The sequence below is a fragment of the Netta rufina genome, assembly GCF_964035555.1.
Source record: "Netta rufina genome assembly, chromosome: 4".
Classification (NCBI taxonomy): Eukaryota; Metazoa; Chordata; class Aves; order Anseriformes; family Anatidae; genus Netta; species Netta rufina.
Genome location: NC_140127.1, coordinates 18,136,253 through 18,151,513, shown reverse-complemented (window position 1 = coordinate 18,151,513; position 15,261 = coordinate 18,136,253). Strand labels below are relative to the sequence as shown.

General features: G+C 37.0%; 2 protein-coding genes across 3 annotated transcripts in view; one reads left to right on the top strand and one right to left on the bottom strand.

The window, feature by feature from the left end:
• Positions 1-6,097, top strand: part of MTMR7 (myotubularin related protein 7) — a gene marked incomplete at its 5' end in the record, with an annotated part of 48,999 nt that extends 42,902 nt beyond the window's left edge. The window contains 3 exons of the mRNA XM_084286778.1: positions 527-667; positions 2,957-3,083; positions 3,530-6,097. Coding sequence (XP_084142904.1) covers positions 527-667; positions 2,957-3,083; positions 3,530-3,886 — 625 coding nt within the window. The 3' untranslated portion in view covers positions 3,887-6,097. The remainder of the gene's footprint in view (positions 1-526; positions 668-2,956; positions 3,084-3,529) is intronic.
• Positions 6,098-8,126: 2,029 nt separating this feature from the next.
• VPS37A (VPS37A subunit of ESCRT-I) overlaps positions 8,127-15,261 on the bottom strand; it is a 15,637-nt gene continuing 8,502 nt past the window's right edge. For both annotated transcript variants that reach the window (XM_084285792.1, XM_084285793.1), the window contains exons 7-12: positions 14,195-14,322; positions 14,042-14,100; positions 13,888-13,956; positions 13,021-13,164; positions 12,226-12,306; positions 8,127-12,008 (exon numbers count right to left, since the gene is read on the bottom strand). In XM_084285792.1, the coding sequence (XP_084141918.1) occupies positions 12,226-12,306; positions 13,021-13,164; positions 13,888-13,956; positions 14,042-14,100; positions 14,195-14,322 (481 nt within the window). In that variant the 3' untranslated portion in view covers positions 8,127-12,008. The remainder of the gene's footprint in view (positions 12,009-12,225; positions 12,307-13,020; positions 13,165-13,887; positions 13,957-14,041; positions 14,101-14,194; positions 14,323-15,261) is intronic.

Sequence of the window (15,261 nt, the reverse complement as noted above, 5' to 3'; positions counted from 1 at the left end):
CAGCTTTCAGAATTATAAGCCCTCCCATGGCTGAATTTAACTCAGAGTAGAGAGAACAAGTGACTACTCAGCTTCTGCAGCCAGGCAACGTTCATATACGTGTCAGGCTTCTGTCTGTGTACTGATAACAAGCATGCATACTTGCATAACAAGCATGGGTTACGAATGCCTCGAGTTTCACCAAGGCCACAAAGGGGTTGCAGAGCAGTGGGGCAGGAAAGAAAGCACCAAGCTGTTCATCACCCTTATATGCATACTGCAGGGGAAGGTTCTAGGACTGTTCTAGGACTTCTACAGAGGAAACCTAAAATGAACCCAGCTCTCTACATTCTCTCTCCAGCTGCTCTGGCTTTATGGGGAACAGATGGAATTTTGCTGTTAATGACCAACAAAGGGATACATCTTATTCTGCTAAGGAAGTATAAAGCTGACTGTAAAAAAGTAGAGCACTGGAATGTCTTACCCAAGCTTTATTGATACCTGAGTTGTGCTTGAGATGTTTATACATTTGACTCTATTTTTTCAGAATCCAAGAACGAACATATTCACTGTGGGCTCACTTGTGGAAAAATCGTGCAGATTACTTGAATCCTCTGTACCGATCAAACCACAGCCAAACCCAAAGGACCCTGTACCCACAGATGGCTCCATGCAACTTCTTGTACAAGTAGGTAATATCACTTGCTGCTGAGAAGCATTGGATGTGTTAGTACGTAAAAGAACATAATGCCTCTGTATTTATGTATTTATCGCTCCATAAGAGAACTTACAGAGAGTGAATTCAGGTTCAGATGCAATGAGTTCATTCCTTGCATGCTCACAGTCAGCCAACACCTCTGCAGCAGTCCACAGCAGAGTATTAGTCTGAAAAGAAGCTTAGAAAAGAATCTGAAAAGATTAGAGCTATATTGACAGCAGTGTGTCCTAGTTTCATGGTTACTCACTTCTTCCACTGAGAAATGGCTTTCAGTTCTGTTCTCATCAATGTTTTATAAATTTAAATTTCCTTAAACTTCTTCCATTCAAGATTTTAGAATGATGATTTGATACGGTTTAATTGCTAAACTGAGTGTTCAGTAAAACAAAATGCAGACTTTATCTGTTATTGTTGTTATACCTTAAAGTATACATGATGAATTCTACCTTTTTTTTTTTTTTTTCCAAAATTGAACTAAACCTAATGAGTTTAGAATTGTTGGTATTGACATTCTGACTTGAGTAATTAATTGCGCCATTAATTTTAACAACCTTAAGGAGAACTTGATTAGAAATACATGAAAACTGTGACTTAAGTAAAATCAACTAATTTGCTTTCTAATTGCAACTAAAAGCACCTGCTAAAAAGTTAGTAAGTATCCTAGATGACAGAAACTGAATTTTCTCACGTCTACTGTTCCAGGGCATATCCACATTAAAAGAGCTTAAAAATAGCCATTAATCATATTCTTTGGCATAGTGGGATTTGTAAAAGAAATACCAATACTCCATTAGAAAAGTAATCCAGCTGATTTTAATTGAATTACTTGGGAGTGTAAAGATTTCCAAGCTATCAGACCGTAAACTTAAGTGGGAATGTGACAAATAGTATACAGTATAGTATTGGGGTAGGAATAATAGCTGCTTGGCTGGACAGGTGCATCTGAGGGCAAGTCTCTCAGTTACTTAACCTGTCTGGTGAGCTACTTACATACTCAAAGTCAGGTTCTGGCCATGTGTTGTGTGGAAAACAGGAAAGAAGAATGCTAGAGTAAGCTACAGACTTACTTACAGTTGGAATCTTTTTCTCCTGAAGATGAAAAATCAACTCAACTGTTTAGCTACGAGTTTGTCAGGTAATTCCATAGAGCAGAAAGGTAACTAGCCAGCGTGTATGCTTCATGCAATTTCCGTAGGCCGGTGTTTGCCTTTCTTTTTGCCATGGATTGCTATTTTAAATCAATTGCAATTCAGTGTACAGCAACTTGGTATCACTAGCAGAGGTTTCTCCATTAGAACAACATGTAAGTCCCCAGTACTGGAAAGCACTTGAGTACACCTCCAGCTATTTAATTATTGTTCTTTCTTTCCCAGCTTGCTTGTTTTCTTAAGCATTCTGTTTACTTGAGAGGTATAAGCATATATTTATGCAGCAACTGAAATGCCATAATTATTTTAGAGAAAAAAAAAATCATGTCATTTAAAATTTTAGTTTAAATTTTAAGAGATCAAGACAGTATACTCTTTTTTACCCTTTGTTTTTCAGCCTTCTTCACAGGGAAAAAAATAGCAAATTGCTAATTAGCTGCCCATCACTCCCCTACCCCAGACAAAAATAAGCATATGGAATTCCAAAATTGGCTTTGTGGGAAGCTAAACAATGGTTAACAAGTAGGATTATGAAAAATTGTCTGTAACCATTGCTACGGTTAGGTAGGTACCTTTGCTCTACAGCACAGACAGTGTAGAACAAGAAAATACTGTAGCAAAAGTTTGAATTAGTCTTAGGGGATTCCTGTTCTTTTGATAAGCTATATCACTTCTAACAGTTAACGTCCTGAATTGCTGAAAACCCTAATCAGTGAACCACCCAGAGCCATTTGATCCAAGACAAATCCATCCATTTCTTTCTGTTGTGTATGAGAAGTGGTTCAAGCTGCGCATGCCCACAGATTTGCATCTTCAGGACAGACCCAATGTAAATGAACCGTAATGAACCACTGCTATGGTGCTTAGGGACAAGGTTTAGTGGTAGACTTGGTGGTGCTAGGTTAACAGTTGGACATGGTGATCTTAGAGATCTTTTCCAACTTAAATGAATATAAATCTTACCAAACAGCTAATGAATGTATGGAGCGTGTATGCACGAGTGTATGGAGCGTGTGATGGATCTAAAAAAGGCTGAAAAAATGCACATATTTAAGTCTTCTGATACCGTCTTGCCAAATGAGAAAATTGCTGACCTTCCTCTCAATTCCAGGTTCTGGAGTGGTATGTACAATCGCTTTGAAAAGGGGCTGCATCCTCGACAGTCAGTTACTGATTATCTGATGGCAGTGAAGGAAGAGACTCAGCAGCTGGAAGAAGAGCTGGAAGTCTTAGGAGAGGTAATAAACACTCGATTGGAATGTCCCAGACTCAAGCTGATGGCAAATGAAACCCAATATGTGACAGAATCCCCTACACAATACATCCCCTTCTGGCATAAGGATGTCCAGCCATGGTCCTTGTTCTCACATAAATCATGGGAATTGCTTTGCTTTTGACATTCTGAGGCACAAAGGTAGACATCTCTGTTTAAGGTGAGAATTTCATCTGTGATGGTGCATCCATACTATTCCTGAAAGAAAACTTATATCCTTCTGTAATTCAGTTCAGCATCAGTTTGTGACAGACTTGTGCACATCTGATACTCCATAAACAGAAAAAAAGTTTAAAGGGTGCCCCTTGGGTTGTGCTCTAAATTATTTATTTTTCAAAAGGCAAAGATACTTAAAGGGACCACTGGGTGCTAAATGGGTGTATGTAATATATACTGTTTTCTTGATTTCAGAGACTGGCCAATCTTCAGAAAATGCAATTAAATGGTAATAAAATCCAGAGTAAGCAGCAAGACCGAAGCAAACAATTAGGGCTTTCTGCTTCCACCAACAGCTTAGCCAATACTCCCCAGGAGTACGGCAGCGATCTGAAATCATTCCCGTCCCGGAGCCCTTCACAAGGGGATGAAGATTCAGCCTTGATTTTGACACAGGACAACCTGAAAAGCTCTGATCCTGACCTCTCAGCCAACAGTGATCAGGAGTCGGGTGTGGAGGACTTAAGCTGCAGGTCCCCCAGTGGGGGTGGCTGCTTGCCTAGCGAGGACAGTGGTAAGGATTCAGATGAAGCTGTATGTCTGGCAGTCTGAAACAGCTTCTCAGCTGGAAAGGAGCTAGAGGAAGCCAAGTCCTTCATGGTCTGGAATGATGCATTTTCACCAGATGAAGAATGGGAATGGTCTGTGGCCTAAAGAAATAATCCAAAGAAAGGGAACTGTGCAATTGTGTAAGTAAAGATTAAGCAGAACAAGCCATGATTAGTTTTTAGACATGATGCTAATGAAAGGTAATCTCTGCTGTTATGAATATTTAATTTAAGCCAATGTGGTGTTTGTTTTCACTTTATCAATGCTGCACATAATTATTCCTTACTTTGTACATTTCCATATTTGTTGTACAAAATAAGTTATTCTCCAAAGACATGAAATTCCAAAGTACTCTTACATATATGGACAAAGTTGAAGATCCACTTAGTGCTAGGCTACTGGTGAAGCAGTCAGAACTTATTTTTATAGCTTTTGTTGCCTTCAGATGTATTGTGAGCATCCTTTGTTTTTTCCATGAGAGGTATTACTTTTTGAATTCCAACAATTATTTATTTTGCATATTCTTCTACTAGAATTCTTTAAGGCACTGTAAACCTAACAAATGAATATGCTTGCTTAGGGAACAAATGCAGCTTTGATACTACAGAAGGATTCCTTAGTAAGAAACACGTGAATGCATCCCATTTGTACTCAACTCTCAACCAGTGTTGAAAGTTCAGTAGCTTCTGTGAATGAAACTTCAAGGACTATAACAATACTTAACACAATCTTTGTGGTAAAACATCCCTTTAAAATGAAAGATGTTAGGCTGCATACTACAGCCTCTGTCTTTCGTTCTCAAACGTTATTTACAGTTTACTCTTGTTCAAAAATGCCTATGTAAGATATAGAGGTAAAGTTTTACACATAATAAAAATCCAGACTCTTCAGCCTATGTTGACTCCTACTTGTCAGTCTTATTTCAGTGGGAGTGAGGTATGTGCATAGTCCAAAATCACTTATAAAAGTCATCTACAAGTGTTGCTCGAAATCCAGAATTAGCAGATGGTTATGCCCATAAAGGAAGTATTATATTTCTTCCAAATTTTATTGTTCAGACTAAACTAAAAGTTGCTTTTTTTTTTTATCTGCACACAAAATTTCCCTTGTAGCATTTGCCAACCTGAGCATAGCAATGCTAATTTAAGACTGATTCAAAGAATCATTTTCTAGTATTAAATATGGAATAGAACAACACAATAGAAAATTCAGTCTTAAGTACGTTTTAATAATTTTCATTTTTTATCAGTAGAAGCAATAGCTTTCGTAATTATAGATATGGAAATGAACCACTGAAAAATGTTTAAAATTTGCGATGTTTTGAAACTCAGTAAAAGGCTTCCAGATGAAGCCTCCTCCTCTTCCCCCATGCCCCAATTAAAGCAAATTAGTTAAATATATAATTCATGTCTGCTTTTAACTCCTTGGAGATAATGATGTAGCATTGAGTTCTAGTAAAACAAAACATGGTAGTGATGTAAGTTTACTTTGACGGCACTTCCTACTACTCCTTCAAGTACAGATTTACAGGCAGAATTAAATTATATAAGTATACCTCAATTTAGAAGCTTTAGATTTTATTCTCAGTCTGCTTTTGCAGAATGGCTCTTCATTTTGTTCCAAGAATTTGTTATTGAGTAGGTAAACTTCAGAATGATAACTATCCTGATTAATATCCTCTTAAGAGAGCTGTTGTCTTTGAAGAAAAAACTTAATTCTTAACAAGATAGATCTTATTGTTATACTGGAAAGGCCAGATTCTCAGTTTGATAAATCCCTGTCACTCAAGTAAAAATAGGGCTATGATAACTTACCTTCTGCTGAGGATCCAGCCTTCTGGTTTTTAATCTTTATGGCTTTTTAATGAATGAAAATCCTGATTTTAATTGTACTTTTAAAAATGTTTCGTATTTTGAACATACCCTGTAAAATTTATGGTATTAGAGGAGATTTTGAATGGGTTTTCTCTAAGTAAAGAAATATACTGTAAAGTCAGCAATGAAACAAAATATACAGCTATCTTCCTAAAAATGAGTTTGAGACCGGGCAATACCATTGTACATCTTTAAAATGTAAAACTGTATTGTGGTATTGCACCTTATTAAACAGGTTTAGAAACAAATGCAGAACAGGAATATAGGCATACTAGGCATACTCAAAGCACTGTCTTCATGGAGCTAATGCAAGTTCTTAGCTAACATAATAACATTTTAAATGAAGTCTTTGCTTAGCAGCCCTCTCTGATGTGTCTGCGTCCTTCAAATTCTGCATTACTTACTATTGTTTTCATCGTTGTAATGTATGTATTTGTGACATTATTAGCCTGCTGAGAAACAATTCCAAATAAATACTTAAGGTCACATACTGTTATGTTATTTCATAATGCTGAATGAAACAAAGGTTTGTTTTCCCAGTTCTTGTAATGCACTTCTTCAGTTAATCAAGACGCATTTTGTCACTGAGGTCAAGGGATTATTTTATCTTTCCTAGTTTCATACTTGGGTTCGTTACTTTAAACTGTGGAGAAATCTACCGCTGAAAACAGCTGCCGTCAGTTGACTTGAGTTCCTTATACAAGAGTCTGTTACATCCCTGTATTTCTTCTATGCAAAACAAAAAGGATGAGCAAACCACACTATGAACTACCTTAATTTCTTGGAGCCTTGTAGGGATCTTCCCTCTGCTGCAAATCTTTGCAACTCTGGCATGAGTCCACTGTAATTTGAAATAGGACACACATGAGCATAACAAACTGCTGGGAAGAAGGGATTAGAAGAGTATTAGAGGTTTCTGCAGTGTAACTTTAGCCGCAGAACAGTTCAGGCTGTTCTTTAGTATGAAAATGTGTATCTAGAGGACACTTAGGGTAATGAGATCAAACAGTGGAAGTTTTTTCTACACGTGATCTCCAGCTGAAGAACAGACAAAATGTATTCATCAACTGCTTTTAGTGGTAGCTCTATACACAACATAGACAAAGGTAGTAAATTGGATTCTGAAAAGTCAAGAAATAAGATGAAATAAGTTGGAGGGGACAGCTGAGATTTAACAGTATCATTGCAAGCAAGGAAGAAAAAATAACAGAAAGATGGAGTCAGGGAGTAAAGTTCTCTGTAAAATGACTGGGAGGGGAACCACGTACTTTGAAGATAGGGGGCAAGTCAGAACACAAGTTCGCGTAGCATAAAAAAGTGTTTGATGACAGAAATCAGTAACAATTAAAATCCAGCAATAACAAAGAGGTAATGTGTGCAATGAAGGTAAGGATTTTATCACAAGCTAACTTGATGCTTAATTAAGGACATTGCCCTGATCTGCACACAGAATCCTCAAGTTTATCACTATCTTAGCCAAGGCAATGGGATGATTTTCCAGCTGAAGCTCAAGCACAGCTTTCGCATTGGCTGGTCACTGTTCCATGCTATAGTGCAGAGATAGGTAAACACTACAGTGACTGAAAAACAGTGACAGGTAAGTTTCTGACAATTTCTTTGTGAAAGGAGGAACATGTGGAACAGAAAGTAAGTTGAAAGTAGGTCAATTTATACAGTATTAAGACTAATGAAATACCTGCCAAAGTTCTAGGCCCAGGAGCACAGGAAAGGGGGAATTCAGACACCAGAAACATTGCCAGAGAATGGGGAGATGGGAAGGAATATTAAAATAAGCATTCAACCTTATTTACATGATTTAAATTGCCAGTAAAACACAAGGAGACAGAAAATCAAACTATTTTACATCTTAAAATTTAGTGGTCTTCTAATATAGATTGTTCTGTAAAATAAGCTAATGAAACTTTACTGGTTCACTAGAATCAATAACTGAATTCAGTCAAGGACCTGTTTTTAAAAGTCTACTGGTTGTCAAGCTTATTCAGAATAATTTATTGTTTCCGATGATTAATGTGGTCATTTTCTTACTTTGTTAAAGTATTCCCTTATTATTGGTGATGTACATATCAATAAGCTACAAAGAACGACAGTAAAGTTCATTTCTGTAGCTGTCTGACCAAACTACAGCATTTACAAAAGCAGTAGCCAGAGCTGCAGTGTGGGTTTCCAAAACCCATTTCAGTGAAGATGGCTCTAGTAATGACTGCTGTTGAAAGGGTTAAGCTGGAAAAACTCAAATCACTATGTACAAAGAATGAAAGTTTGTCTTTGAGTAGCTTACTGTACACCAGTTTCCAACACAATTCTGTATCCACTCAACAACTCTATCCATAATTTAAGACAATTACCAGTTTTGTTAAAAATCCCAAAGCCTTTATTCGTATGTTTAACACACTACAGTATTTATTATTCAGAATAATGTACACAATAAGGCTGTAATAACTGACTTTAACTCTCTTGCCAGTGTTTTAATTCAGCTTTACCTGGATGTCTCTAAGAGAGATTATTCCTAGTCTTCAGAGGGAGTAGTAAGAACTTAGACAGAAACAAGACTAAAAGATTTCTAACTTCTGTATCTGGTCAAAGTCCAAAGTGGCAGGAGTACATAGAGAGTAAATAGAGCAAATACCGTAGATTAGATATTACTTAGATCTAACTTTCTAGTCTTTTGTTTGTACTGGTAGTTAGCATAGCTGTATGTATCTGACAATCTGTCTTTCTGAAAAGTTAGCATGTCAAATATACTGTGAAATTTAAGAAAACTTTCTTTGATAACCCCCAGCAGAACGTACCATTAACAGCAGTTAAAGTGAAACCTACTTGATTTCAGACGTTTTAAAGTTTCTCTGGTCTGCAATACCAACAGTTACAATTGCTATATGGAGAATTCACGTCTGGATTTAAGTAGTCTCTTGACTCAGGGAAGAACAGGAGGCCTAAATTCAGCTTAAAAACCACCGTTTTGCAATGAGATGAGGTAAGTAAGTATGCAAAATCAGACTCAATTAGCAGTTACAATACAGAATGTGCCCTTGAACCCTCCCCAAACTACCACAATACCAATGACAAATTGCCTCCTTACTTTTGTATTTCTTACTCATTTCACTTTTCCATTTGGTGTAACACCTCAATATGAGCTTTACACAATGCAAGGCCCTTCAGAAACCAGTAAGCAATAAGCAGCCTACTACTTCAGGCTGCTTAAAAGTTCACTTGACACATTTCAAAAGACTTTTAGGATATGCATCTCACAGCAGCTTCCATCCTCTTACACTTCATAGGGAATTGTTTAAAGCTGGATTTACAACTACACATTTCTGTAAAATATAATAAAGAATATCCTTAACAGTTAACAACTAGCAAGCTAGAAGCCAGCTAATTCTGTCAGAGTATTTATCACTGTTCTACCATGTCTTCTGGTGACAGTATGAAGGTTACATATATAGAAAAGTTTGCATTGGCACAAATATCGTTGGACTTAAAATAACAAAGCAACAACAGTAGGAAAAACAACAGCAGGTTGCTTTATCTTTTAAGGGTCATAAGGAAGCCATTCCTGCATATTTTACAGGACACCTGTAGTTAGCCAAGTACACTGTTACTGGATTCAGGGAGTTGTGTGCTCCTTTGGATGGGTTTGTAACCACTAAAAAAATAAGAGGAAAATCTCCTTAGAAATAGGAACAGATATGAGAGAGAAAATAAGAAGGGAGATGAGAGAGGTCTTTCAACATTGATACCCCTGAAAAAGAAACACTGTACTAAGAACTTGTATGGAAGACTAACATACCATCAGGACGCTACAAAGACCTATGTTTGTAAGTTTGATCTCTTGGAAAACAGGACTAAGCAAAGAGGAAAAGCTGAAACGCTGTGAACTTGTTCTAGTTTTGGAAGCAAATCATCTGAAAGTGACCTGACTGGAGAGTTCAGTCACAGCAGAAGAACACCATAGTATACCACAGGACATTGAACAGGAGGTGGCAAATGAAGACAGAAGCCTGTCATTTCATAGCAACATAAAATGTGTAAGGAAAATAGTCCAACTGAGGAAGAGCTCCAGATGTTTCTTCATCTATCCCTTTCTCTTCTTACAAGGAATAGGGGAAAAATAAAAAAAATGACAGACCACTACAGAATTGCATGACCAGTCTTTAAGCTTCCTTAGCTAGATACTCAGAAGGATTCAAAGCAACTTGTACACTCAACACAGAAGTAGATGGGGTCTGCCAAGAAGGTAACACTGATGACTTAAGTCTAACTTCTCTAGAGATGCAGAAATCACACTACTCAGAGACCTGTTTCCAAAACCTCTTAGAAAATATTTCAATCTCATTTTAAAGTAGGGCTTTAGTTAGCAAGCTAGCAGAAGTGCTCTATCAATAAAAAAGCAGTATTATGCACACTCAGTGGAAATGTTTTTGGTGTGTTTTCTTTTTTTTTTTTTTTTAAATATTCTGTACATTATTGCTTAATTGGTGGCATTTATAAACTACTTATTTTTTCAGGCACCTAAGTATCTTTTTTGATTTGGACGATAATTGTATTTACCTGGGGACATCCAATCTCAATATTTGGCCTGGCTTTTCAAAATACAAAAACTCAAACATCAGCAAATACTATACTTGCCCTGAACAGCAGCAGCAAACAGGCAACAAAACTATGAAGTACAAGAGGGCTGAGATTAAAGCTCCATTTGGAGATTCACTAGGCTGCGGTACAGACTTCTTGCGCTTACTTTTTTTTTTTTTTTTTTTTTAAACATAACTTCAAGTTTAAAATTGGAGAAAAGTGAATAAAGAAATACCTTATTCCATTCTGCCAGTGTTTAGCACTAGCTGAAGATGAGTGATATAAAGAAGTTCTCTCCTGGACTGACCTGCTTTAGTTTCAGACTCGATTCTGTGATGTTTTCTGGCCCTACCCAGGTAAGAGAGTAACTTCTGGGCTAAGAAGGTTATCTCCAAACTGTTTTCTGACAGATTACTTAATCAGTTCTTTACCTTATTCCTCTTCCAGAACTGTAGTTACTTCTGTTCTTCTGGAACTTTGACTATCCCCACGAAAACCTAATTCACTGAGAGATTAAGAAAAATAATTTGTCTTTTTTCAAGACCAAGAGATGATATACATGTATGTACTTAGGGGTTGTATTTTTCTCCTACTACAATACTGCATTTGGTCCTATCCACTCTCACCCAACATGCCCCATCCTACAAAAGATCCTCACCTGAGTCAAGATTGAGTGGTTAAAGGGCAGAATTAAGGGCAGGCTCAGTTCCAAATTTTATCACTGACCTTAACATAAAACACAGTACATCCCTAGCCAAATCAGTTTCATTGTTCCTTTAACATAGAGAGTAACTGTTACTTCACAAAGAACTTCAGCATTAGTTTTTTGTAAAGTGCTTTTTGAGTTCCTCACACGATGAGCATATTCGTGCCTAACACACAAGCTAGAAGATAACCTGATTTTTATTTTCCCGTAAGTAAAAACAAATATCAAAATGAAATTTTTAGATGAAAGTTGCGTTTAATTACAGTGCCAGGTACCAAGCCACTCCTGACGTCAAGTGCATTGGTGCTATTGAGCAACATAAATCTACACAGAGCTCATTTATTCCATTTTGATTCCAACGTATTTTGTTCCAACACATCCTCTGCTTAATCTGAATCTACTTATCCAAAACACAGTACAGGCTATAATTAGTTTTGTGTTATTACCTAAAAGTAAAAAAATTATTCTTAAACATTTTGGCTTCAAGAAAAGACAGCTTGTGAATTTACTGACAATCTCAAATATGAACTTCTTCAGTTTCCAAAGCCCTATCACCATTTATCTCAAACTTCCACAGCCAAACCTGTTTAAATTTCAAAATACAAAAGATATGAATTATGTTTTTATAAAAATGTAAAAAGCTAGTCAAAATTACATGTTCAGATATTTAATCTTTGAAGAATGGGGTATAGCAGCAGGAACTTAAATATAATAAGAACTATCAACAATAAATACAAGAAATTAGTGCAAAGATTGCAATAGAAGGATTCTTGAGTACAATGAGAATATAAAGAGACATTCTAATTTGTACAAAAACAGTCCCAACTCCGTATACAATCTCTTCTATAAATACAACCACATAAGATGAAATGCTTATTCGCAAATAATAGTTATTAAAAAGTGTGCTTTATTGGGTTTTTCACTCTTCTGTTGGCAGGTGTAGTTTGCAGGAAGCCTGTAAAGACAAATTTCCATAATTAGATTTTGCATTTAAAACCATTTCTGGAGGAGTTAATGAACAATAGGTGGAGCACATACTTGATTCCCAAACAAAGCATTATTAGAACACCAAACATTGCAACAAATCCATTTGCTGTTAGCAATTCAGAAGTGTGTGTAACAATGTGGTAGATTAAAAGAAGTTCACCACAAATATTAAAACAGCAGTTTACCTATAGCGGAGCGTGAAATTGGCTGTGCATTGCTATTGCCTGTTGAAGTTTTTCTTCTTTGGCTCGTCTACAGTGGCAGAGCTAGAAAATAAGACATAGGAAGAGTGAATTCTGAAAGGAATTTGTACAACACATACTGTATTTTCTCTTCAATGATTTAGCTATTTCTCAGGCTCTTTAAGAAGGGAAAGACCCACGAACGTTCCCTCCAAACTTCAGGCTGAACAATTTTGTGTATTGATAACATCACTCCATCCACAATGTGAAAGGTTTCCTCTTTTAACGAAATGCCTTTAGCAGGCAACTTTAAAGAAAGGTACACTACACAGTAAGTTGTGCTTGCCACAGCATGTGCAAGAACAGTTAGTTTTGAACCTGCTGCTTATTTGCTGATAACCATCAACAGATTAATTAGTATAAGAAGTTTAATAAACTGAGTGTTAGGGATGTTTAATATAACACAACATGCTATATTAACCTACCAAATTTAAAATAGCCTATGTGGCTATGTTTCCTGGATCTATAGAGGATACAGAAGAAAGTGGTACAAAAATACCTGCAACAGCATGGTAAGGGTCGAATGGAAGAGATCTTTTTATTCCTGCCTCAAATATATGTGCATTCAGAATGCAGACTGCATTTTAAATGGACTGAAGACACATAGCAACATTTTTGTTTTGTTGGAGCTTGCTAAAGCACTGTTCTAAATCACAGGACTGCTCAAACTCTGCCTTTTAAATTTAATCACTATGTGCTGCATATCTCTCTGTTTACAATTACTTGTATTTTATATACCGTTCTCTTTTCCATGAAACTACTAAGAAAGTCATCTATTTCTGTTTTGCCTTCCAAGAAGTCTTCTGCAATAGTGTCAGATTCCTCTTCAGCTTCATGAGCGGCTACTTTAAGTCTGGCTTGCAGAGCACTCGGACTGCAACTCTAAGAAAACAAAAACTTAATATTAAATCATCCATCAAAATCCACATTTCCAAGAACAAGAAAAATGACTATATAAATATGGGATATGTGAACAGAGCATTACTATTACACAAAAGCCTTATTAATCTAGCAGGGATTCAGTGTGAGAAGTGAGTATGCTGTCTACAGTGTCTATGATATCTAGAACGATCCTATGATTAAAGCCTAAACGACCAAATGAAGCTTCACCTCCAAGGAACAGCGTAGCTTATTAATCTAGAAGGGATTCAGTGTGAGAAGTGAGTTTGACAGCCTATGTAATGTTGCCCAAAGTAAGCATACCAAGTGAAACACGATATTTAAAGTTCCACAGCAATGGTTTTAGTCATTGTTACCAGGTACAGGTTTACAAGTTCATGACATTAAATGGGTACTATTAATTGAACAAGCCTTCTTTAAAAATGACTTTATTTTTAGAACTCCTTGCCCCAGTATTGTACTTAAAAACAGCACTACAAGTTCATCATATGCCTTCTTCCAAATTTGCTTCTACTATACTGTAAGAAAAATAGCAGTGCCATTGCACTGTTTTGCTCTCAATATGGTTGCTATTTCATCCTGAATGTGAATCTTACTATTTCATGTAAAATTGGAATTTAACCAGAATATTCTTTATGAGTAGAGATATAAATAAAACTTCACTTTAGTAAAGTATTCTTAAAGGATATGATATAGAGATTATACCTCACTAAGTTCATGTTGTCTTTGCATCTTTTTTTCAAAGGCTGCTTTCATCTGTGTGAGTTGCTCATACTGAAAGGAAGAAAAAGAATGGTTTCTCCCTGAAAAAAACAAAACATTTCAACTAGTTCTGAAAAAGACCATACTATTCACTTACTTTATCCAGCACTGTCTGTCTTTTTGCTTCTAGACTAGGCTCCAGCAACAAGTTTTTTTCTGTAAAATAAAGTCACTATTATTAATTATTATTATTTTAAAGGATCCAGTTCTCAGAACACAGCCATAGAAGCCAGTTATCTTGACTTCTTACTTGCCAGCTCTTCAATGCTTTTCACTAGCTCATCTTTATCAGTAATGACTTGCTTCAGTTGCGGCAGATTCACAAACTGTTCCAGTAACACTTCCTCTTGCTCATTCATATTGGTCAGCTGTGATATACTGCATTCAAACAAAAAGAAAGCACATTTAAAATTAACAATAAAACAAAAGTTTGAGACATTCACATGGAACTAACTTTACAGACGCAGGACGCTTGGCCACAGCTTTTTACCCTTTCTCCTGGATTGTGTATCTACAGCAGCACATTTAAAGAGCCAAAAGTATCTCTCATTTCAAGCCTTGATTCAAAGTGGTTTTTAATGCTACTGTGGAGGGTTGACCTGGTCTTGTTGCCAGACAAAAACCCAAGTGCTCCCTTCACTTCCCTCTTCAACAGAATGTAGGGAGAAAATAAAAAGGAAAAGCACATGGATTGAGATAGAGGCAGGGAGATCACCTACAAGTTATTGTCAAAACACACTCAACATAGAAAAAAATATTTTACTTTAATGCTGAGTTGGGTTGTGAGAAACAAAGACAAACTGAAACACCTTTCTCTCCATCTTACCCCTTTTTTCCCCAGACTCAACTTCACTACATCATTCCCAACTCTTCCACTTCCCCTTTCCCCAAGCAGCACGGGAGAAATGGGGGTTGCAGTCAGTCTACAACACTGTCTCAGCAGCTCCTTCCTCCTCAAACTTTTCCTCTGCTCCAGTGTGCGTACTCTGTGTGGGCTGCAGTTCCTGACAAAAGAGCCTGCTCTAGCGTGGGCTCTCCACAGCTGCAGTGTCCAGGCAATATCCATCAGCTCCATCCACCAGCATGGGATCCTTCATGGGTTGCAGTGTGGATATCTGTTCTGATGTAATCCTCTGCAGGGACTCCAGGGAATTACCTGCTCCACTGTGACTTCTTCCAAAACGTCCATGGGCTGCAGAGGAGTATCTGCTCTGGTGCCTGGGAACACCTCCTCTCCCTTATTTTCTGACCTTGGTGTTCATGGGAACGACACTTTCTTTCCCCCGATGCTTTTTGTTTTCTTAGATAAGTTTTCCA